Consider the following 24128-nt stretch of genomic DNA (forward strand, 5'->3'; position numbering starts at 1 on the left):
GGGCTCGTTTATGGTTCTGGTCTCATGGGCCGATGTGGGGAGGGATGGTTAATGCGCTGGTTCTGTCCCCGCACAGTGAGCGTTCTGTCAGCGGCGTCCCCCGGAGCAGTGTGCTGCGGACAACGCATTTCACTCGTTGGCTGAGTGGTGGCACGTTTACCTCCACAGCTGTGACCACTCATGTGGGGACAATCGGCCCGGCCACATGGGCAATCACACATCAGTGGAATATGGGCCGTGCAGTGAGCTGGAGGTTTACACCGTGCACTCTCTGCCCCGCTTTACCCCGCTGCGTGTGCACATGCTTGCTGACAGTTTCCAGTCAGATCATAGGTTTGGTGTTTTGTCACCACATTCTCCCCATAATCAATAGAAAAGAATAAGATTTAATAAACATGTGGATATAAAAATTATTAATAAATATACTGAAATGAGAAGATACAGGGGAACCTTCAGCGAGCCCAACGGCACTGACCGGCAAGCCCGATGCCACTGACCGGCCAGCCCGACGCCACTGACCGGCGAGCCCGACACCACGGACCGGCCAGCCCGACGGCATTGACCAGCCAGCCCGACGCCACTGATCGGCCAGCCCGACGCCACTGACCGGCGAGCCCAACGCCACTGACCGGCGAACCCACGGCACTGACCGGCCAGCCCGACGCCACTGATCGGCGAGCCCGACGGCACTGACCGGCAACCTCAATGCCACTGACCGGCGAGCCCAACACCATGGACCGGCGAGCCCAACACCACGGACCGGCCAGCCCGACACCACGGACTGGCCACCCCGACGCCACTGACCGGCGAGCCCAACGCCACTGACTGGCGAGGCCAATGACTGGCGAGCCCAACGCCAATGACTGGCGAGCCCAACGCCACTGACCGGCCAGCCCGACACCACTGACCGGCCAGCCCAACGGCACTGACCGGCAAGCCCGAAGCCACTGATCAGTGATTCTGTCCTTGAGTTGCCAATTTTAGTTCCATCTGGTTCATGGAAAGTCGGGTGATGCTGATATTATCCCCTCTACCGCCCTCGTCCACCAGGGGCGCTAATATTATCTCCTCTACCGCCCTCGCCCACCAGGGGTGCCGATATTATCCCCTCGCCCACCAGGGGTGCTGATATTATCCCCTCGCCCACCAGGGGTGCTGATATTATCCCTTCGCCCACCAGGGGTGGTGATATTATCCCCTCGCCCACCAGGGGTGGTGATATTATCCCCTCGCCCACCAGAAGTGCTGATATTATCCCCTCGCCCACCAGAAGTGCTGATATTATCCCCTCGCCCACCAGAAGTGCTGATATTATCCCCTCGCCCACCAGGGGTGCTGATATAATCCCTTCGCCCACCAGGGGTGGTGATATTATCCCCTCGCCCACCAGGGGTGCTGATATTATCCCTTCGCCCACCAGGGGTGGTGATATTATCCCCTCGCCCACCAGAAGTGCTGATATTATCCCCTCGCCCACCAGAAGTGCTGATATTATCCCCTCGCCCACCAGAAGTGCTGATATTATCCCCTCGCCCACCAGGGGTGCTGATATTATCTCCTCGCCCACCAGGGGTGCTGATATTATCCCCTCGCCCACCAGGGGTGCTGATATTATCCCCTCGCCCACCAGGGGTGCTGATATTATCTCCTCGACCACTAGTATCAGGTACATTCACTGCAAAAAGCCCAAAGCTGAGGCCAGCAAACTGGTAAGCAGGTCAGTGGTCAGTGACCACCGCAGCTTTTTGAGTTGGAGCAGCGGGTGTTAGGAGTCTAAACCCTGTGATTTCAGTGGGATTTACCGACACTCTGTTTGGGGGTCTCCTGACTCCCCTTTTGGTCAGTGTACAGAGAAGCTGCTGCCGAGGAATCGGGACGACACAGGTGATTCTTGCAGCGGTTCTCGGAGACCACGGGAGCGTTCCTGTGTGCGGTGGAGTCAGGAGAGACACCTATGTAATGTGTACATCACCTAATTTGACAGCAGCATTATGTGGGCGCAGAGCTCCTGACTCCAGCGATGTGTCACTTACTGGGCTGCTTGCTGTAGTTTTATCAGCAGGAGATTATCACCAGTAACCCTGCTGCTGTGTAGTCCTCCATACTCATTCTGTATAGCCTTGTCACCCATCACTGATTGCTTGTTTTCTGCCTATGCACAGTATGCACAGAAAGCTGCCAATCACAACTTCAGCAAGCAGCCCGATAAGTGTCACAGTGCTGGAATCGGGATCTCTGCCCCCACATCATGCTGCTGACAGACTGCTTTTTAAGGGGTTGCCCATTTTCATAGATGTGTAAACCGATAAGCTGACCCTTACTTACCATCCCCAGGTCCAGTACTGAGTCTCAGCCACTGCCCCGATTTGTGTTGTTTGGCTGCAGCGGTGACGTCATACTGCTATAGCCAATCACTAAGCTCAGCAGCTCTGCCAAAGTAAACCCCATGAGTTGCTGAGCTCAGTGATTGTCTGCAGCGCTGTCGATCTGATGTCAATGCTGATCAACAGAGACTGGGGAAGGTATCCCTGGACCTGGGGAGGGGAAGTAGAGCTCATATTATCATTGTACACATCACGGAGGCTGTGGGTAAAAAATAAGTGAAAGCCGGTAACCGCGGTAAGGATCGGCCCTCCAGTTATTAGTCCAGATAAACCCTAAGACCACCGATGATGACCCTGTAGTGATGACATACCATTAACCCCTTCTTCCCTAGATTTACCATTCAGGACTGTAATAAAGTGCTGGGGTCGCAGCGGTGGCCATAGTGCTGGTCACCCAGCTTTCCTGGACACAGATGGGACTAAGGAGTGGACATTGGGAAACTTCGCCCCCGGTGGTCTCTGTCGGCGTCAGGCCTGCAGTGTTAGCACGTACGTGTGCCGAGGTTACGGGGTGACAGTCATGGCTGCTCTGCCGCTCACGGGACCCCCAGACCCCTGTATTCCTCCACCGTGGAGGTCAGGGTATCGAAGGACATCTGGAAGTGGTCGTCCTCGCAGCCGTACCCCCGGTACCAGTGCAGATAAGCTCCGGCGTCGTACATAGCCCGGGCCTTGGACAGGACGCCGCTCATCAGGTCGGCTGCACTGGAGTGATTGGCGCAGACAGTCAGGGAATGGCTGTGACACGAGGGGTCCAGAATATTCTGGGGGTCTGAGGGAAGATAACACACGAGACGTGAGCGAAACAACGAATGGCGCCATGATCTTAGCACACGGGCTGTGGGATAATAGCGGCACTCACCCGTCCAGCACTGGATGGCGGAGGGGTGCCACGGCACACAGCGGTACGCCTGCCTCAGCTTCATCAGCACCGAGTCCCGGGACAGCAGGAACGGATAGTCCTGGGAGTTACGAGCCACGGCCAATACGGACAGACTGTGATGCTGGGTGGGAAAGTGTTAACGATCGTGCTGACATAGTGCAGTGCTGGATGACGTGCTGCCGAGTAACCTGCACTCCGGAGCCCGGGAAAGCTGGGTGACAGCCAGAAACAGCTGAGCACAGCACGCAGTAACCCTGCACGTCACCAAACATTTTTAATTGCTTTGCTCCAAAAGTCTGAAATGTTTAACGCCACGGGCGGCACATAATAAGAGACGGCGCCTTCCTCTACACACCCCTATGGCTGTGCTGTATAGGAGAAGCGATCACAGGTGAAAGTGCCTGAAGGGAAACTAAAGAATAGAGTGCGGAAGATAAAAAAAGATCAAAAATGATATATAAATAAAAACTGGAATATGAAAGCAAATTTCGGATCTCAATGTCTGAAAAAAAAAATTGCCAGTTCAATAAAAGCCGTAAACAGAAAATGGAAACACCAAGAACGCAGCGCCACCCAAAAAATGCAATAAAAGATCAAAACCTTATCTTATCCCCGGGACTTAACCAATGAAAACGTCAGCTCCACGAATCACGTGGGTTCCACGCCACGAGTGGCCGAATGCAGCTCTGGATGTGACTGGAGTATGACACTTATCTGAATGGTGTATCTGTGTTGTAGAGATACACTGTAATGCAGGGCTGTACTCCACTTACACCCAGAGCTGCATCCAGAATATTAATATTTACAGTAAAATTGTGATTATAATAGAATTTTTAGAAGGGAAGAATAAAAAGTGATATTCTAGTTCCAGGAAAGGATACGAGCCGGCCGTGTGGATCCGCTCGGGGGATGGTCTGCACCAGGGAGCTCGTCACTTTGTCCCAGGAGGCCGTTCCCCTGTGGATACAATGAAACGATAAGGAACCAGGGGTCCACCGTTAGGACCACCAGCACTCAGCTTAATAGAGAGGGTCTGTAATTGGAGAACTTGGCCTAATTTAAGGCGGTATCGGCGCCCATGGTGGAGGTGAATGGCTGCCATGGTCGCATGACGTGTCCAGAATTGCAGGAATTAGATACATGCATTTCAGTAAAGCCACCAGTCACCTGCTGCAGACCAGAGATGTGTGGAGGAACTTCATGGTGGACATCGGACATAGACAACGGATCAGCTCCCAGGGCTCCAGGCCTACGCTCACCGAACTGAGGTGACACAAAAGAGACGTCACTGCAACACACCCAACATTTCATCACCCATACACAACCCTTAAGAAGACTACACCTTCTGGTCCTCAGCGTATATACAGGACAGAAGAGCCCCGCCAGACAGGAGGCAATGTATGTGTTCATAGAGGTGAGGGAGATGGATGGGTGAAGCCCAGACGCAGTGAGTGTCTTGTTTTCCACAAAAGAGGCCGCTCTCTTCATTACCTCATCATTCTGGAACAGGAGGATCCCGTCACAGAATCTGATATGTTTAAAAAAAAAATTATTATTGCAGAGCTGAATGAGGCCCCATTGCGGTACCCAAAAATAGGATTAACTTCTCAGATCTTCTAACATTACCTAACCAATGAAAGACTACAGTACATAAAGGAGTGAAGCCTTGACTGCAACACTGGTAAGGACGCAACAGTGATGCTTAAAAAAATATATTATTTGCCCTGAACTTGTATTACCTATATTACCGTAGTACAGGGACTGCAGCAAATACAATAAACCTTGCACCTTAAACAGCAAATACATGATTGTAGCTTGGAGAGGATACCACTGCAGAATCTAAAACAAATCAATGGTTGCAGCACTAGTTAGGACCCCACTACGGTACCTAAAAATTGTGAATAGTTGTTCTAATTGTGCCCAGAAAAGCAAGAACAAATATATGATTTTAGCCGTGTAAATGGCCCCAGTACAGTACGTAAATTACTTCAGCATTGGACAGGAGCACATTGCAGTACCCAGTTTCATATTGTGTTACCTTTGCATCCAGGCCAGGCAGAGCAGAGAGTTATAATGCTGGAGCGGAGAGTCGCCCGTTTCATGTGGTGCTGCGGTGACAGACAAAATATACCCAGCGGGATATGCATCTCTTATCTCTTCACATAGTCGAGAGCCCATACCTGAGGGGCAGAACAAAGGACATCCTGATTTATTAGATACCGTGTAGTCCAAGAAATTGTCCTATCTTAAAGGGGTTTCCTTAAAAGGGATTAATCACTGAAGCAACAGAGCATAGCGCTCATCTGTGCGATGCACCCATTCCTCTCTGCTCCGCTCTTGTCAAACAATGCACAAAATAACAGTATACCTACCCATGTACCATCCATGGATCTATGCACACTCAGCATTCCAAGGAGGACTTAGCACAGTTGATCACAGCCGAGAGTTCTCCACAAGACATCATAATGGTTCACAGAGGCAGGGAGCTCACAGAAACGGGCCTCGCAGGGGCATCCCAGAGGCAGAGGTCTGATAGAGGCAATGGACTCCCAGAGGCAGGGGTCTCACAGAAACGGGCCTCGCACGGGCATCCTAGAGGCAGAGGTCTGACAGAGGCAAGGGGCTCACAGAAGTAGAGTTCTCACAGAGGCAGAGGTTTCAGAGGCAGAAATCTGATAGAGGCAAGGGACTCACAGAGGCAGATGTCTGACAGAGGCAAGGGACTCACAGAGGCAGAGGTCTCACAGAGGCAGGGGTCTCACAGAGGCAGGGGTCTCACAGAGGCAGGGGTCTCACAGAGGCAGGGGTCTCACAGAGGCAGGGGCATCACAGAGGCAGAGGTCTGATAGAGGCAAGGGCCTCCCAGAGGCAGAGGTCTGATAGAGGCAAGGGACTCACAGAAGCAGGGGTCTCACAGAGGCAAGGGACTCACAGAAGTAGGTGGCTCACAAAGGCAGAGGTCTGACAGAGGCAAGGGACTCACAGAAGTAGGGGGCGCCCAGAGGTAGAGGTCTGACAGAGGCAAGGGACTCACAGAAGTAGGGGGCTCCCAGAGGCAGAGGTCTGACAGAGGCAAGGGACTCACAGAAGTAGGGGGCTCCCAGAGGCAGGAGGCTCGCAGAGATCTGACAGAAGCAAGGGACTCACAGGCAGGGGACTCCCAGAAGTAGGGTCTCACATAGGCAGAGGTCTGACAGAGGCAGGGGCCTCCCAGAGGCAAGGGACTGACAGTGGTAGAGGGCTTCCAGAGGCAGAGGTCTGACAGAGTCAAGGGTCTCACAGAAGTAGGGGGTGTCCTCCATACACCATTGGCCCAACCAGGAACAGGTGGCCAGAGGTCAAGCAAGAAGCCTGACGGCAGCGTCTGTGTGCTGCTGGCAGGTACATTTTCCGGCCATCTCGACTGTTCTGAGGTTCAGCAAGAAAAAAAATCTTCAAATAAAAGAACCTTTTTCTGTTTCTAAAAAATGCAAAAAGTCAGAATATATAATTGGTTTTGCTGTATTTGTAGCAAACAGAACTATAAGACGACCATATGATCGACGTGCAGAACGATCTGGACAAACTACAGCGGCCAGAGACAGAGCAGATGTTTTAGGTGACTTTCCCTTAAAAAATGTGATAAAAAATCTGCGGACAGGGACATAGTATGAATATAATGTAGAGCTCGCCCCGATACATCGCTAATCCTGCTCCTACCAGTGCAGACAATGTTCTGAGCGCTGAATACACCAGCAGGAGCTGCACTCTGTAAGAGTTCTCATTTAATGACAGAACTTTTGAGCTTTCTATAAAAGCACAAACCGGAGATGACGCCGGCGTCGGCCCTGACGGTCAGGGGGCTCATCCCTAGAACATTACAGGAGACCCCATTGTCTATTTTGCTGCTTATCGGCCATTTCCTATTCCTATTAGCTGGTGGCCCTGAGAGTCGGTGGTCTCCACAGCCGTCCCCCCTTACACGTTCTAGGACATACCGGATCCGGTGCCGCCACACAGGCTGTGCAGCATCACCGTGCCGCTGTAACAGTCCCGCCGCTCCACCTCTCTCCGGACAGCCTCCATGGTCCTGTGCAGCAGACTCTGCTCCGCGCTGCTCGGAATCTCTTGGTAACCTATTAATAAAGTGGAGAGCGGACGCATGAGCGATGGCAGAGCTATATTATAGGCAATATCCAGAGGGCCCTGGAGCCGTCCTGTGCGTGGCCCCTGCTCTGTGATGGCCCCTTCTGCAAAACCCTGAGATGAGGGCTACACAACAACTTGAGTCTCTGGCATCGGAGTTGATGATTCTCCATGGTGCCACAGTGTGACTTTCGTCCTACGGTAACTGCAGGACTCCGTCCCATATACTCTGCACGTCACATGCGACCACAGCTCCATGGCAACTGTGCTACAGCATGCTGCAAGGTGCTGCACCTGCTACAACTGTGCTACAGCGTGCTGCATCTGTGCTACAATGTGCTGCAACTGCTACGTGCCACAACTGCACTACAGCATGCTGCAACTGCTACAACGTGTGGAACTGTGCTATAGCATGCTGCATCTGTGCTACAATGTGCTGCAACTGCTACGTGCCACAACTGCACTACAGCGTGCTGCAACTACTACAACGTGCGGAACTATGCTATAGCACAGGGGTGCCAAACTGCATTCCTCGAGGGCTGCAAACAGGTCATGTTTTCAGGATTTCCTTGTACTGCACAGGTGATAATTTAATCACCATCTCATTATTTGTGTAGGTGATTAAATTATCATCATAGTAACATAGTAACATAGTTAGTAAGGCCGAAAAAAGACATTTGTCCATCCAGTTCAGCCTATATTCCATCATAATAAATCCCCAGATCTACGTCCTTCTACAGAGCCTAATTGTAATTGTAATCATCTGTGCAGTACAAGGAAATCCTGAAAACATGACCTGTTTGCAGCCCTCGAGGAATGCAGTTTGACACCCCTGCTATAGAATGCTGCAACTGCTACAACGGATGGCAACTGGGCTACAACATGCTGCAACTGCTACAAAGTGCGGAACTGTGCTATAGCATGCTGCAACTGCTACGTGCTGCAACTGCTACAACTGATGGCAACTGTGCTACAGCGTGTTGCACCTGTGTTACAACATTCGGCAACTGTGCTACAACATGCTGCACCTGCTACAATGTGCTGCAACTGTGCTACATCCTGCTACAATGTGAGGCAACTGTGCTACATCCTGCTACAACGTGAGGCAACTGTGCTACATCCTGCTACAACGTGCGGCAACTGTGCTACAACGTGTAGCAACTGTGCTACAGTGTGCTGCACATGTTCTACTACGTGCTGCACTTGTGCTACAACTTGTGGGAACTGCTACAACAGGCTCAACTTGCTACAGCGTATTGCAACTGTGCTACTGTGTACTGCAATTGTGCCACAGCATACTGCAACTGTGTTACAGCATACTGCAACTGTGCTACAGCGTACTGCAAACGTACTATTGTGCTGCAACTCCTACAACGTGCCATATACAGTACGCAGCCCCCCTACAGTCTTTTTACCATACGCCCAGTTGTTGCCTCTTCCTCTCTGTCCCACGATGACATTGGAATCTCTGAAGTATCTGAATGAGAAAGCATGGACATTAGTCACAGCTGGACGAGGGTCTCGGTGCAGACCCCGGTGATGACACCAGGGAGGGGGCTGCAGCATGGAGGCAGTGACATCTGACAGTAATTATACCTCCACTTGGTGGGGATTTCACCCCTTATTGGGTTGTCCTAGTAAAGGTCCACAGAGGCGATATAGGGGGAGACGCCATTCTGGGCTGATTGCTGTGTAACAAGTGACTTCCTCTGAGAACATAAGATGAGAACGCATTCGACAGCAACAATCAGAGCTGCTGAGCTCAGTGATTGGCTGCAGCAGTGACGCATACAGGGACATTTCATCACCGCTGCAGCCAAAACAAAGAGAGCCGACGAGGGAGGGCGAGAACCGTTGTTATTTTTCATGGCTGCCAGCACTTGGGATCTGTTGTAATTAAAGGGAACCTGTCACCTGAATTTGGCGGGACTGGTTTGGGGTCATATGGGCGGAGTTTTCGGGTGTTTGATTCACCCTTTCCTTACCCGCTGGCTGCAATATTGGATTGAAGTTCATTCTCTGTCCTCCATAGTACACGCCTGCACAAGGCAAGATTGCTTTGCGCAGGCGTGTACTATGGTCACCAAATTCAGGTGACAGAGTCCCTTTAACGTGGGAAACCTCTTAGGGGCTCACTGTCTACAGCCCCCTTTCTGCTATGGTGCAGACGTCCGTCATGCTGATTCTGTCAGGTAATGGTTCAGCATCCGTGCGATCAGCTGTCAGTGATCAGCGACAACACTAATCCCTACAGCTTAACCCTTCACAGGCCGCAGTCAGTAGCAATTGCGCCATCTGCTTGGTTAGGGAGAAGGCAGGAGCCCACCGGCTGCAGCTGTCAGACATGGTACTATATGGGGGATCGGGACCACTCAAGATCAAGTACCCAAGATGGACTACAATAAAACAAGAAAAAATAAATCATATAAAAGTAGGAAAGTATAAAAATATCAAAACTTAGTATCGCTGATTGAATTGACCTAGTTACCTTGTCACTTATCCCGCACAGTAAACACTGCAGAAAAATGCAGAATTGCTGTTTTTTCCCCCATTCATTCCTTGAGAAAATATTAAACTTTTTCAACACATTAGATCTTCCCAAAAATGGTCCCATTAAAAAATAGAATTTGACCACCAAACAAAAAAACACTCTCATGTGGCTGCAGCTGATGAAAAAAATGACAAAATAATTAAAAAACTAAAATAGCTGTGTCCTTTTAAGGGTGAACTTTACTATTGCAATAGTATACACACCCACCTACAGCTCCTCAGACCCCCGGTGATCAGCCATCGTGGGACCCCTACTTACCCCCTCTTCACTTGCTGGCGGAGTTTTCGGATGACTTTAGGTTCAGTGTCCACACAGATGGCGTTAATGAGTCCATCACGGGAGAAATACGGATACCTGTGAGAGATGAGAACGCAGCACGCTCAGGTCATCTGTACATGTGATCACTGGCAGACCCTCCTGTTCAGAGCCTGAAGACCCCTCAGCTGTTTCATACATGAAGGTCGAGGGCCAGGACAATGTGGGATGCAATGACTAAAGACCTTGGGGCCTGAAACGCGTCTGCCAGTGTGAACTCCCCCTTATAGGGTTAGAGGCTACTATGCGGATATAATGGATTAATTAACATTCACGGTATGGGATTTCTGGAGATGGATCCTGTTTTCCTCAGTCGTCTGAAGACCCCTTCTCCCATAAATCAGCTGGTACCATAAGGGGCCGCGGCCATTCTATTCCCTTAGAGGAGACTTATTGGAAAAAACACAGGCACAAGGTGGAGGCCATGTTACCGGTCAGCGCCGGCGAGGTTGCTGCTCAGGATTTGCCACCATTCCTGTCCGATCTGGTTGCCGCATTGTCCAACCTGGAGCCAAATCAGCGACATTTCCAGCTGGGAAAAAAAACAACAAAATGGATTAATTCCCACAGATTTGGAGGGTAAATGGATGAAAAACGGTAAAATTCCGGTGTGTCAGAATATCGAATACTCAGGATTGCTGGGCGGGCAACCGAACAGGAACATGAAGGAAGCGCCAACTATACCGAGGCTTTCTGCAGCCTTTAACCCCCTCAGCTCCATGACCTATGTGCAGCGGGCTCAGGAGCCTGTATGGACGGCCGGCATCTGCTGCTCACGGCCGCCAGCGTGTAAAAAAAAAAAGAAAGGCAAAGTTTATTGCTGTTAATGGCTGTTTTTCCACTCAGCGCAGCCGCCCCCCGATCACCATGTTCTATGCGCCACGCGGACGACGCGCCTCACAGAAACACGTTTTTTCACCATCACATTAGGATTTCTTCCCCCGTTCTCGGTACTTTATATGGTAAAATGGAAGCAGCCACTCAAAACTACGACGCTTCCCGCAAAAGTGAAAAACAACAGGCCTCATGAGGCGAGAGAGGGAAAAGTCCTGGCTCCAAACTAAACAGTAAAAACTGAAGTTGTGTCCATCAGGGGTTAATAATTATCAATTCATTTATGCTAAAAAAACACACTGGACATGTGGCACCCCTAGGGGTATTTGCCACAAAAATAGTTACTGACAGTAAGTACAAATACTAAAATAGCAAGACTGCACTACCACCTCCGGCCAGAAGGGGGAGCTCCAGAGACTCCCCTTGATCCATTCTGGTCTGAGAGAAGAAATGGCAGTTGGGCCAAGGAGCTGAAAGTGAGAGGTCATACAGTTGAATCTCTAACAGCCCTGTGACTGTTACCAGGCCTAAATCACCGGCCTGAGGAGAAGAGGGATAGAGAAAAAGGACATTGTGAGAACCGGGTAGCATTAATCACTACCCAGAACAGGCGCAAAGACGGATACCGGATCCGTGGCTGTATTCATTATATATAATACAGCAACCGGAAAAACGTGAGGTGATATCAGCTTCACTAGGGCCGGACGCAGCAACAGACACAGAGTTCAGCGGTACTCCCAGAGGGGGTAAACCGATAAAAGGACTCGGGTTGCCCGTCGAACCAGGACCCGGAGGGGACAGATTGGGCCGGCAGCCAGTTCACATACAGCAGCAGGGCCACACAGAAATTGCGCACAATAAGAGGCGAAGACCCCGGCAGGGTCAAAGTAACTCAGAGTTCCCATACAGACTCCGGTGACAGGACTGGTTGTAAATCCTTTTATGTTAAAGTAAACTGGTTAAATGTTTCAGTGCCTCAGTCTTTCATTTGGACAATAGCCATCTATCCAGGATCGGGATCGTCACCGCTGGGAGAACCTGCTGCTGATCAAGTAAGTGCCTGTCCCCTCATGATACCCCTTACACTGTGCATTGCCTGAGGCCACAGCACCGGGTCAAGCCACCCGTGACATCCCCCTCAAGAGACAGACTCCATTGGTCCGGTGCTGGGTATCCCGGTCTCCTGGGCGTCACAATTGGCGTCACGAACAGGATCTAGCCAGCCCGTATACCGGGTATTGTGTGCCGTGATTGGAGCCCAAAACTGTGAAAACTGGGATGAAAAATCTTGAAAATTGACTTTATTAAAGAAAAATCCATTCCCCATTGAAAACTATTGAAAGTGACTTTTCCCCATTGGTTATAATGGAGTAAAGATGGCCGCCATCCCCTGAGGTAATCACTTCATAACCGTTAGGCACGAGACTGTTAATTGAGCTACGCCATCACCTGAGCCCCAGTCTAACTGAAAAACTTCAGAATCCGCCATTACAGAGCGCGGTGGGTGGGAGCAGCAGGGGGCGTGTCATTGTGGGCGGCACCAAGCTGAGCGCTCTGACATCAGAGCAAGGGGAAAATCGATCCTGCTGCACAGCGGAACGAATCTACACTATCCCGAAGGAAGCGGAGGACCGGAAGGGTCCGGATTAACTAAGGGGGCACAGTATGTCGCAGCACGGAGACGCCGCAGCACCCGGCGACGCTAATGCAGCTGAAAGACAGAGTGTCAATAGAGAGTCCGGTAGCGCAGTGGTGCAAGGAGTGGCGCCCATCATGCCGGTGCTGATGCCATATACCCCGGGTGGCCCGTGGCTTCCAATGTATGAAGGTGAGCCTAATACCCTTGACGATTTCAGAGAAAAGATGCTGGCCCATTTTGACATGTTCCCTGTGGGTGAAGTTCAGCGTGTTAGTCTCCTGATGATGCAGTTAAGTGGCCATGCTAAGCGAGAAGTCACAGCATGGGCAGCTGATCTAAAAGGCACTGTTGAACGCATATTTGCTGGATTAAAAGCTACATTTGAAACCACTGCCAGCAGCAAAGCTAAAGTACGATTCTTTAATTGCAAACAAAAAGTTAATGAGGGCGTGAGAGACTTTGCCTTAAGCCTGCAGGAAGCCCTTAAATCACTTACACTGGCTGAACCCATTTTTAACACCGAAGCGGATAAACTGCTAAGAGATCAATTTATTGAGGGACTCTACACCCCTTCTCACCGGGGGCATGTGAGCATGCTTGTTTTTAAGAACCCTGAATTGACATTTGCCCAATTAAAGGAGAGCGCTATACGTCTCCAGCTGGCAGAGGCACCTCGGGATCAGGATCCTGCGCAACCCATGGCAGAGGCACCTCAACAACAGGGAGTGCCAGTGACATCAGCTATGTCTGGGACCATTGCTAAGCCCCTGGGGCCCAGTACTAATGAGGCTCTTCAACAAAAGCTTGACTCTTTAGCTGATGTTGTTGCTTCAATGGCTAAAACCATGCAGGAGATGAGAGGACACAAGATGGAGTTGGCAAACTGTAGAGAGGATGTTCCATGGATGAGACCCCGGAGATACCCGACATGGAGAGGACGACCCCGCGACCGCTACCAACCGGATGGACAGCACATTTGCCGCCGTTGCCAGCAGCCGGGCCACATTGCACGAGATTGTGATTTAAACGGGAATCCCCTGGGAATGCGGGCCGCTTCGCAGGAATGAACTTTCAAGGCCCAACACCCTGGCACGACAGGTACATCGGAGGACGACCCATTATCCCTATCGTGCTGGACGGAATTCCCCTCAACGCTTTGCTGGACACAGGTTCCCAGATTTAATCTATACCGTATATCCTTTATAAGAGGTACTGGGCTGATGCAGATATTGATAAAGGGCCCTCTGATGTTGAACTAGATATATGGGCCAGTAATGGTAAGTTGGTACCGAAACTAGGATTCAGGGAGATGACCATAAAGATTGGTAAAGTAGAACTGAAGAAACAGGGTATAATTGTTGTTGATGTTGACCGGCGGAACTGTGAACCAACTGTATTGATAGGAATGAATGTGTTAGAGAACTGCTTTTCCGAAGTCATTTCTGTCTTACAGCAAATTGCTGAAACTGCCCAATCCTGCCAGCAGAGAGTTCTCCGGAGGGAAATAAAAGTATTGATGTTAAGGCAACAGGTAGAAGTTGCAGGTGGAGAAATCGGCAGTGTGAAGGTAAGTGATCCAACGTCTATTGTAATCCCACCAAAAACAGAAATGCTGGTATGGTGTAGAGCAGCCATTGGTACTAAGGGACGAGATTATCAAGCCTTAATAGAACCAGTGTACACCGACAGCAGGCCCACTATACTCACAGCACGAGGGATAGTCGAGGTACACCGGGGACGAGTGCCGGTACGACTTTTGAACTGTGGAGAGGAAGAGGTCACTTTGCCAAGGTATGCTACAATGGCAAAGCTATATACTGTTGACAACAATGCCATCACAACCATTGAGCCCTTAGAACCAACCTGTCAGGTGGAAGGCAATGGCTCAGATGGAGAAATGGAGGATTGGTGCCAACAGCTACACGTGGGCATAAATTCAACACCTACCCATCAAAAACAAGGGGTGTATAGGCTAGTGACGGAATATGAACAAGTCTTCAGTAAACACCCATTGGACTTCGGACGGATAGAAGGGGTAGAACACACAATCCCCACAGGTGACCATCCCCCAATAAAAGAAAGATATAGACCCATACCGCCCGCTCACTATCAATGTGCAAAAGATATGCTGAGGGAAATGAAACAGGCCGGGGTAATAAGAGACAGCTGTAGCCCCTGGGCGGCCCCTCTAGTGATTGTCAAAAAAAAGGACGGAACCATGAGAATGTGCGTAGACTACCGGCGGATTAATAACATCACCCATAAAGACGCCTACCCCTTGCCTAGGATAGAAGAGTCCTTAACTGCTTTGAAATCTGCTAATTATTTTTCCACCTTAGACTTAACAAGCGGGTATTGGCAAGTCCCTCTGGCTGAGAGAGATAAGGAAAAGACGGCATTCACCACACCAATGGGTCTATGTGAATTTAATCGCATGCCGTTCGGACTCTGCAACGCATCCGGTACCTTCCAGCGGCTGATGGAATGCTGCCTCGGACACAAGAACTTCGAGACCGTCCTCCTGTACCTAGATGATGTGATCGTCTACTCAAAGACTTACGAACAACACTTAATAGACCTGGCAGAAGTGTTCGAAGCCTTATCCAGGTATGGCATGAAAGTCAAGCCATCCAAATGTCACCTTCTCAAGCCAAAGGTACAGTACCTGGGACACATCGTGAGTTCGGAGGGAGTAGCACCAGATCCCGAGAAAATAAGCGCCATAAGGGATTGGCCAAGACCTACCAGCGCAAAAGAAGTGAGACAATTCCTGGGATTGGTGGGTTACTATCGCAGATTTATAAAAGGATTTACCAAGTTGGCAGCACCCTTGCAAGACACCTTGGTAGGGCAGACGAAGAAACCTTCAAACCGAAACCCTCCTTTTCAGTGGAACGACGAAAGGGAAGACTCCTTTGAACAACTAAAGAAGGCACTAACTGGAGAAGAGGTTCTGGCATACCCAGATTACCATCAACCTTTCATCCTCTACACCGATGCCAGTAATGTGGGACTAGGAGCGGTGCTGTCACAAAAGCAAGAAGGTCGGGAGAAAGTCATCGCCTTTGCAAGTAGAAAGCTCCGGCCTACTGAAAGAAATTCAGAAAATTACAGCTCCTTCAAATTGGAACTACTGGCAGTAGTTTGGGCTGTGACGGAGCGTTTCAAACACTATCTGGCCGCTGCAGAATTTATTGTCTATACTGACAACAATCCGTTGACCCACCTGGACACAGCCAAATTAGGTGCGTTAGAACAGCGATGGATAGCCCGGTTATCTAATTACAACTTCATAATCAAGTATCGAGCAGGTCGCAAGAATGGAAATGCCGATGCCCTATCCCGGATGCCACACTTGAGAGATGTAGAAGAGGAAACGGGGGAGCTTGAAGAAATTGAACTACCAGCCTTCCATCGTCCCAAGGCAAAACATCATCAGTCAAGTACCTATCAGAAACAACAAGAGGTGAATTTTAATCCGTTAGCACACCATAGATGGGCTGACACCCAAGACAGCAATCCGGCTGTGAAGTTGGTGAAGGAACTGTTGACTGAGCAAAGTGCATATCCCTATGAGGATGCCCCAGAAGAGACGCATCAACTCTGGAAAGAGAGAGGCAAAATGTTCCTGTATCAAGGGAAGCTCTGTAGAAGATACACCAATCCGAAAACACATGAATTGGTTTGGCAGATTATTGTGCCTAAACAAGATGTGAAGATGGTCCTCGAAGCTTACCATAATGGTGCTGGTCACTTCGGTTGGAAAAAGTTAGAAGTACTTCTAAGAGAAAGATTTTATTGGGTCGGGATGAGAAAATCAATCGAACAGTGGTGCAGAAATTGTGGCCCGTGCAACCTCAGAAGAAACGATCAAAAGAACCAAAGAGCACCACTGCAGCCCATAATCACCAAACAACCACTTGAACTTGTAGCCATGGACCACGTGAAGTTGACACCAAGCCGGTCCGGCTATGTCTATGCCTTGACCATCGTGGACCATTATTCACGTTTCTTGGTAGTAGTACCCGTAAACGATCTGACAGCAAAAACAGCAGCCAAAGCGTTCCAAACGTACTTTTGTAGACCCCATGGATATCCGGAACAGGTTCTCACCGACCAAGGTACAGCCTTTGAATCAGAGATCTTCAGAGAATTCTGTAATATGTATGGTTGCAAAAAGATCCGGACGACGGCCTATCATCCACAAACAAACGGCTTATGCGAGAAGATGAACCATATTGTAATAGACCTACTAAAGACTTTACCTGAGACAGAAAGGAATCAATGGCCAGAGAAATTGCCTGACTTGGTGGATCTGTATAATCATGTCCCGGTGAGCTCCACCAACTGCACCCCAGCTTACCTTATGCGTGCAAGACCCGGCCAATTACCAATCGATATAGAAATGGGAATTCTGAAACCAGACGCAGAAGTTCAAGACTCCAATTGGGATATCATACGGCAAAAGCAGTATCGCCAAGTGCAAGAGAGTGTGGAAAGAAGCCTTCAGCAAACTAGAGAAAGACAAGAGCGAACTTTCAACCAGAATGCTCTAGCGACCCCATTAAGACCGGGTGACCAAGTGCTCAAGAGAAATCGTCGAACCAATAAACTGGACAATCAGTGGGAAGCCGTACCCTACACAGTTTTACCAACAAGAGTGGATAATCCTAAAATGTGTCTCATTAGCAAAAACGGAGGCTTAACATCTGTACTAGTGTCAAGAGACAATCTTAAATTATGTCCGGAAGCATTGAAAGAGCCAGAAGTTGTCCAGCCAGAACCAGAAGTTATTCAACCCATACAGGTTCAACCAGTAAAGGAAAAAGAAGAGGAAGTGTATCACACCTGTATAGGAGACTTTCCCAAAACCCTACTAACATACCATGGTGCAGTAGTGGTTCCCATGGTGGCCTTTTACCCAACACCGAACCCAATACCAGAAGTCCCAAGACAGGAAGAGGCTGACCCCGTACTACAGGAGGTTCCAGGCCAGGAAGAACAGATTCCTGGTCAGAGTAATCCCATTCACGGTGGACTTGCCAACTCCATAGTTGTGGAATTATCTTTAGCAGAGCGGGCAGATACTACATCCGCAGTAGACAGTAGTACACCACATGAAGAGACACCGCTATTACGTAGATCACAGCGTAGTACCCAGGGCCAATTACCGGCCAGGTATGCAGATTACCAACTATAAAGCTCATAATGTGAATTGTATATATGTTATGCCGTATATAGTTAAACAGAAAATGTAGTATAGTCATTGCTATCAGTCTGCAACGTTTAAGCCCAGTGCCTACAGAGACTTGTCTGTATGAACTTATTGCATATTCTTGAACTTTTTATCAGCCCGGAGGCACTAAATCAAAGCTCCGGAAAGACTGCTTTTTGAACTTTGCTTTTTGCTCTTTTTGAACTTTCTTTAGACTTTATATTGATAACTCCGTTGGAAAAATGGAACTAAATTCCTGGACACTAAGTACAGTGCCGTTCCTAATACCTTCAAGGATAGAACTGTATTAATGGACGCTATTTGAAGTGACTTTTTACAGAACTCTATTTTTGTTTCCTTGAGTGGTTTTTGTAACTTTTCATTTTTAAGACTCTGTACATATTAATTGTTATTTCAAAATGTTATTGTCCCACAGTCCCGGAGTACTGTTCTTAACTAAGGGGGAATGTGGCACCCCTAGGGGTATTTGCCACAAAAATAGTTACTGACAGTAAGTACAAATACTAAAATAGCAAGACTGCACTACCACCTCCGGCCAGAAGGGGGAGCTCCAGAGACTCCCCTTGATCCATTCTGGTCTGAGAGAAGAAATGGCAGTTGGGCTAAGGAGCTGATAGTGAGAGGTCATACAGTTGAATCTCTAACAGCCCTGTGACTGTTACCAGGCCTAAATCACCGGCCTGAGGAGAAGAGGGATAGAGAAAAAGGACATTGTGAGAACCGGGTAGCATTAATCACTACCCAGAACAGGCGCAAAGACGGATACCGGATCCGTGGCTGTATTCATTACATATAATACAGCAACCGGAAAAACGTGAAGTGATATCAGCTTCACTAGGGTCGGATGCAGCAACAGACACAGAGTTCAGCGGTACTCCCAGAGGGGGTAAACCGATAAAAGGACTCGGGTTGCCCGTCGAACCAGGACCCGGAGGGGACAGATTGGGCCGGCAGCCAGTTCACATACAGCAGCAGGGCCACACAGAAATTGCGCACAATAAGAGGCGAAGACCCCGGCAGGGTCAAAGTAACTCAGAGTTCCCATACAGACTCCGGTGACAGGACTGGTTGTAAATCCTTTTATGTTAAAGTAAACTGGTTAAACGTTTCAGTGCCTCAGTCTTTCATTTGGACAATAGCCATCTATCCAGGATTGGGATCATCACCGCTGGGAGAACCTGCTGCTGATCAAGTAAGTGCCTGTCCCCTCATGATACCCCTTACACTGTGCATTGCCTGAGGCCACAGCACCGGGTCAAGCCACCCGTGACACCCCCCTCAACAGACAGACTCCATTGGTCCGGTGCTGGGTACCCCGGTCTCCTGGGCGTCACAGACACGATAAGTAAATGTTATTGATCATTTTCCCATAGCAACCAATCATATAGCCATCAATGGCTGCTGTCAAACCTGCTTCTGTACTGTATAAATAAAGTTTATTGAAAGACAGAAAATGGAGTCCATAGCAACCAATCAAAACACGCGTTTCATTTACTGTTCTACAACTGCAGCATAAAAGCTGGATTCGGATTGGTAGCTGGACTAACGTTCATTGTGCATAAATAAAGTTTATCGAAATTATTTGCGACCAATCAGTACGCTTCTTACATTTTCTAACTGAAGGGAAACAGGTATAAGCTGGCGTCTGATTGGTTGCCATGGGTAACAGGTCAAGCTGTGGATAATATCGGCGTGTGTGCGGCCCGGCTTGCGGCCGCGGAGCCGCGGGAGTGGTGCGCTCACCTGTGTGCGGGGCCGTGTCCTCACCCGACACCCCCGGGTGCGCAGTCTCCTCCCCCCCCCTGTTACAGTTGTGACTGGAGGAAGTGGATGGGTTTACGCCATTTCCGCTCCGTGTTCTGGGGGAGGAGGAGCCGAGCAGCCGGAGGCCGCAGAGCCGCGATCCTGCCGGGAAACCTGCACCTTCCTCCGGCCTACACTGGTAACTTGTCCCCTGACAGCTCCGGGACAAGCCGCGGCCTGTGGTAAGCGCGCAGCCCGAAACACTCTCCAAGTAGGCGGCCTTCTTAGTAAGCGGGAGCCGGGGACGCGCAGTAGTGAGAGGCCGGAGAGAGAGCAGCGGCATCATGGCCTGAGACCAGGGGAGAGCGGAGGACGGAGCCGCCGCCATTGTCCGTCCTGTCTGCAGCCCAGAATCACTGCTGGAAGGGGGAAGCCGTGCTACAGGCCGTGCACCCCTGGTCTGTGCACCCCCAAAGTCTGTGCACCCCCAAAGTCTGTGCACCCCCAAAGTCTGTGCACCCCCAAAGTCAGTGCACCCCTGGTCTGTGCACCCCCAAAATCACTGCACCCCCGAAGTCAGTGCACCCCCAGATTACTGCTGGAAGGAGGAAGCCCTGCTAAAGTCTGCACCCCAGGTCTGTGCACCTCGAAGTCACTGCACCCCCAAAGTCTGTGCACCCCCAAAGTCTGTGCACCTCGAAGTCAGTGCACCCCTGGTGTGTGCACCCCCAAAATCACTGCACCCCCGAAGTCAGTGCACCCCCAGATTACTGCTGGAAGGAGGAAGCCCTGCTAAAGTCTGCACCCCAGGTCTGTGCACCCCCGAAGTCAGTGCACCCCCGAAGTCAGTGCACCCCTGGTCTGTGCACCTCGAAGTCAGTGCACCCCCAAAGTCAGTGCATCCCTGGTCTGTGCACCCCGAAGTCAGTGCTGGAAGAGGGAAGCCCTGTTGAAGTCTGTGCACCCCCGAAGTCACTGCACCCCAGGTCTGTGCACCCCCAAAGTTACTGCACCCCCAGATTACTGCTGGAAGGGGGAAGCCCTGCTAAAGTCTGCGCCCCAGGTCTGTGCACCCCCAAATCACTGGTGGAACGAGGGAAACTCCTTCTGAAATCTGTACCCCCAGAGCCATGGACTGATGAGCGGGGAGCCCTGCTGGAAAGTGCACCTCAGGTCAGTGCATCTGAGAATCCCTGGAGCCCTGCTGAAATCTTCAGCCAAAGTCTGTGTTCCCAGAACCATCTGTACCCCAAATCTGTGCACTGTCACCACCGGCTGATGGAAGGAGAGGGAGGCTGCACCCTAAAATCACTGATGGAAGGAGGGGATCTCTATTGAGCAACATTTCTGCACCATAATATCTAAGGGAACCTACTGTGTGCTCCCAAAACAACCAGGGCCGTTGTCAGATTGCAGATGAGGACCTTTAACCCTAATATTTAGGGAACCCTGCTGCGTGCACCCTGAGATCTGGAATTAATCCTTTTGCAAGCACCTCAATATCTGGAACTCCTTCACCCCAATACCTTAACGCTATTTGCTGTCCGCTGCGCCCGGTCTCCAGAGGCTTTCTGTGTTCGCCCTGATATTTGCTGTTGACTTTCTTCACTCTTGAAGCTTCTTCATCCCTCCGGAGGTGTCTTTCCTGCACCCACCCAGTCTATCTGAGGATTTCTGTGAGACCCCCGATATCTGGAGATAACATTATCTGGAGCTCCTGCACCCCAATATCTTTGGATCGTCTTCTCTGGAGTTATTTTCTGCGTGAACCCCAATATTTGCAATTGAGGACATCTGTAGTATCTGTTCTCCCTCTGGATTTCCAGGGCTGCCCGGCGATTGACCCATTTGAAGTGATCTCCTTTCCTGCACCCCGTCTCTCTGGAGTCGCTCCCCCACCTCTCCACAGGCTGGATGCCTTGCTCCACAACTGACAATGGGGGATTTCTATGATCCAGAACACCCGACTGAGTAAGTATATCCCACCTGTCTGTCAAAGCTGCACCCCGAAATCCCCAAGGGCCTGTCCCCTCCGTATCTCTCCGTGATCCACCTCTAGAGGTTTGCAGAGTTGTATGGAGGGAAGGTGCACTCATGTGCTGATCATAAGCCTACGACGGGTGTGTATTTGTGGGGTAGTTCTGACCCCCTCCTGACCGGTGTATGACCGTTATCTCCAATCCGCAGCTCATCTGCTCCATTCCCATGTATCCCTAACTAATATCAACTACAACTCCCAGCATGACTTGGCAGCTTTCTGGGATTTGTAGTGACCCACGGAATCATGTTAGTGTCCTCAGCTGATGGAACTGTGTGATTGTAAGAAGCGGCCCATGGTCTCCTGTGAGATACACAATGCCATAGATGTGATACATGTCCTATAGGGGGCGCTCCTCATGTACCCCGCCGCCCTCAATGTTACGTCTGGATAAGTGCAGATTCCAGGGGTCATCCATGTATGTATGCCGGCCCTCCTGTTAGGAGTAGTTGTCAGGCTGATGTGAATTATTATAGGAAAATAATGACCCTATACAATATACAGTGGCCTTTATAAATGTATGTGTGGGGGAGCTGTGTAATACCTGGTGTTATTGAGTCCCTCATCCATGACCCACATGTAGCGTCTCGGAGATTTGGTGGGGAAGGTCTCGCTGCCCCAGTTGTCGGCATCTAGAGAATTTTCCCTTTGGGTATTTGTGCCGCCATCTATGGGAGGTTGGATTGTTTACCTGCAGTCTTTGATGAGATTTCTTTTTTTTTTCTATCTGTTAACAATTTTTATCTTTAACAATGCAATATGCGTTTAGGCAGCGCCAACTAGGTGAAACCTTCTGATTACCCCGGACAATGAAATATCGACTAAGTCTTGTGAAAGCAGTAAAAAGTCCAATGTGCAATGAATAAGTGGTTCCTAGGTGATCAATAAAAGTGGAGGGGAGAGGGAAAAAATAAGGGGAAAGGCCGTACATCATCTTAAGCCAACACGGTGACAGTCATTAAATGAATCAAGCACTCGGTGAGCTTCTCCATCCACCTGGTCTCCCTGATCCTCGCCAGCACTTTAATGGTGGGAGCTGATGTTTTTTCCCAATGGGGGGCAATGAGGCATATATAGAGGAGCAGCCTGGCTGGACGTTTTCCCATAGAGAATGGAGGCACATTGAGCGGGGAGGTCAGAGGATCCAGGGGAACTCTAGGATCGAGGGGATCAGGTCCGTCACCAAGGAGAGATTAATGGCCGATACCAGAATATGTGCGGCAGCGAGCCCTCCGGGGGGAACACATCTATGCACAATATCCGGCATTACCATCTCATATTAGTTCTCCTCGTGTGTTATATAGAGGGTGCGCCCTACCCAGATCTCCCCCACCGGGCCTAAGGCTACTTTCACACTAGCGTTAACTGCAATCCGTCACAATGCGTCGTTTTGCAGAAAAAACGCATCCTGCAAAAGTGCTTGCAGGATGCGTTTTTTCCCCATAGACTTGTATTGACGACACATTTGCGACGGATTGCCACACGTCGCATCCGTCGAGCGACGGATGCGTCGTGCTTCTGCGGACCGTCGGGAGCAAAAAACGCTACATGTAACGTTTTTTTGCTCCTGACGGACCGCTTTTTCCGACCGCGCATGCGCAGCCGGAACTCCGCCCCCACCTCCCCGCACCTTACTATGGGGCAGCGGATGCGCCGGAGAAATGCATCCGCTGCCTCCATTGTGCAATGCGCTAAACGCTAGCGTCGGAATCTCTCCCCGACGCATTGCGACGGGGAGTTTCCGACGCTAGTGTGAAAGAAGCCTAAGAGGGGACTATAAAATACCAGATATTCCCAGAAGACCCTCTGTGGGGGGAGGGGGGTTACAAAGACGTTTAAATGGAGCAGAGAATATTGTGTTTAGTGACAGATCTGTGGAAGGGAGGAAAAACCGTATTTGGGATTTTAAACCGTTCCCTAATAGTTTGGAAGGGGAGACTATTTCTAGTAAAGGGGGTCCACTACATCAGCATAGTAGAATAGGTGGGCTCGAAACCACGGCTTTGTCATGTTAAAAGGAATGAGATGCTAGATGGGGTTTGTGCTTTTCCACCTATCCTCCAAATATTTCCTGTACATAACATGGAACCCAGCAAGGATGTTGTTGACCATAATAATGAATTGGGGTGTATGGGGGGGTTATCCAAAGTTTTCCGATTTCTGACCATTTATGTGCCCACAATGAGGCCCATGGTGGGATCTGACGAAGGTGTGCTGCCAAATTTTATCGCCAGCTATCTGGGAAAGAGAGAGGTCTCCCTGTGTTTTGGGAGAAAAGAGGACGGATTTGTCTGTACAGTGGCGATTATGTCCCCCAAAAATAAAAAGAAGAGCTGAGTGAAATGTCTTCACTATTGGACGCAGGATTGGTACAGGCGGG

At 50.0% G+C, this 24128-nt stretch overlaps 2 protein-coding genes across 5 annotated transcripts in view; one reads left to right on the forward strand and one right to left on the reverse strand.

The window, feature by feature from the left end:
- Positions 1-366: 366 nt before the first annotated feature.
- LOC138641622 (tubulin delta chain-like) lies at positions 367-19761 on the reverse strand. The gene is made up of 11 exons (XM_069729150.1): positions 19711-19761; positions 10690-10790; positions 10202-10297; positions 8808-8869; positions 7245-7382; positions 5306-5447; positions 4610-4795; positions 4435-4530; positions 4149-4224; positions 3247-3388; positions 367-3156 (listed from the first exon to the last, which is right to left on the reverse strand). Exons 2-11 carry the CDS (start codon positions 10782-10784, stop codon positions 2921-2923), a joined length of 1269 nt encoding a protein of 422 aa, XP_069585251.1. The 5' UTR covers positions 10785-10790; positions 19711-19761; the 3' UTR covers positions 367-2920.
- Positions 19762-19831: 70 nt separating this feature from the next.
- Positions 19832-24128, forward strand: part of SETD2 (SET domain containing 2, histone lysine methyltransferase) — a 106821-nt gene continuing 102524 nt past the window's right edge. For 2 of the 4 annotated variants that reach the window (XM_069729147.1, XM_069729149.1), the window contains exon 1: positions 19832-21681. In XM_069729147.1, coding sequence (XP_069585248.1) covers positions 21647-21681 — 35 coding nt within the window. In that variant the 5' untranslated portion in view covers positions 19832-21646. The remainder of the gene's footprint in view (positions 21682-24128) is intronic. The other 2 variants (XM_069729146.1, XM_069729145.1) reach the window with 2 other exon arrangements.

Source organism: Ranitomeya imitator, chromosome 6 (genome assembly GCF_032444005.1).
Source record: "Ranitomeya imitator isolate aRanImi1 chromosome 6, aRanImi1.pri, whole genome shotgun sequence".
Classification (NCBI taxonomy): Eukaryota; Metazoa; Chordata; class Amphibia; order Anura; family Dendrobatidae; genus Ranitomeya; species Ranitomeya imitator.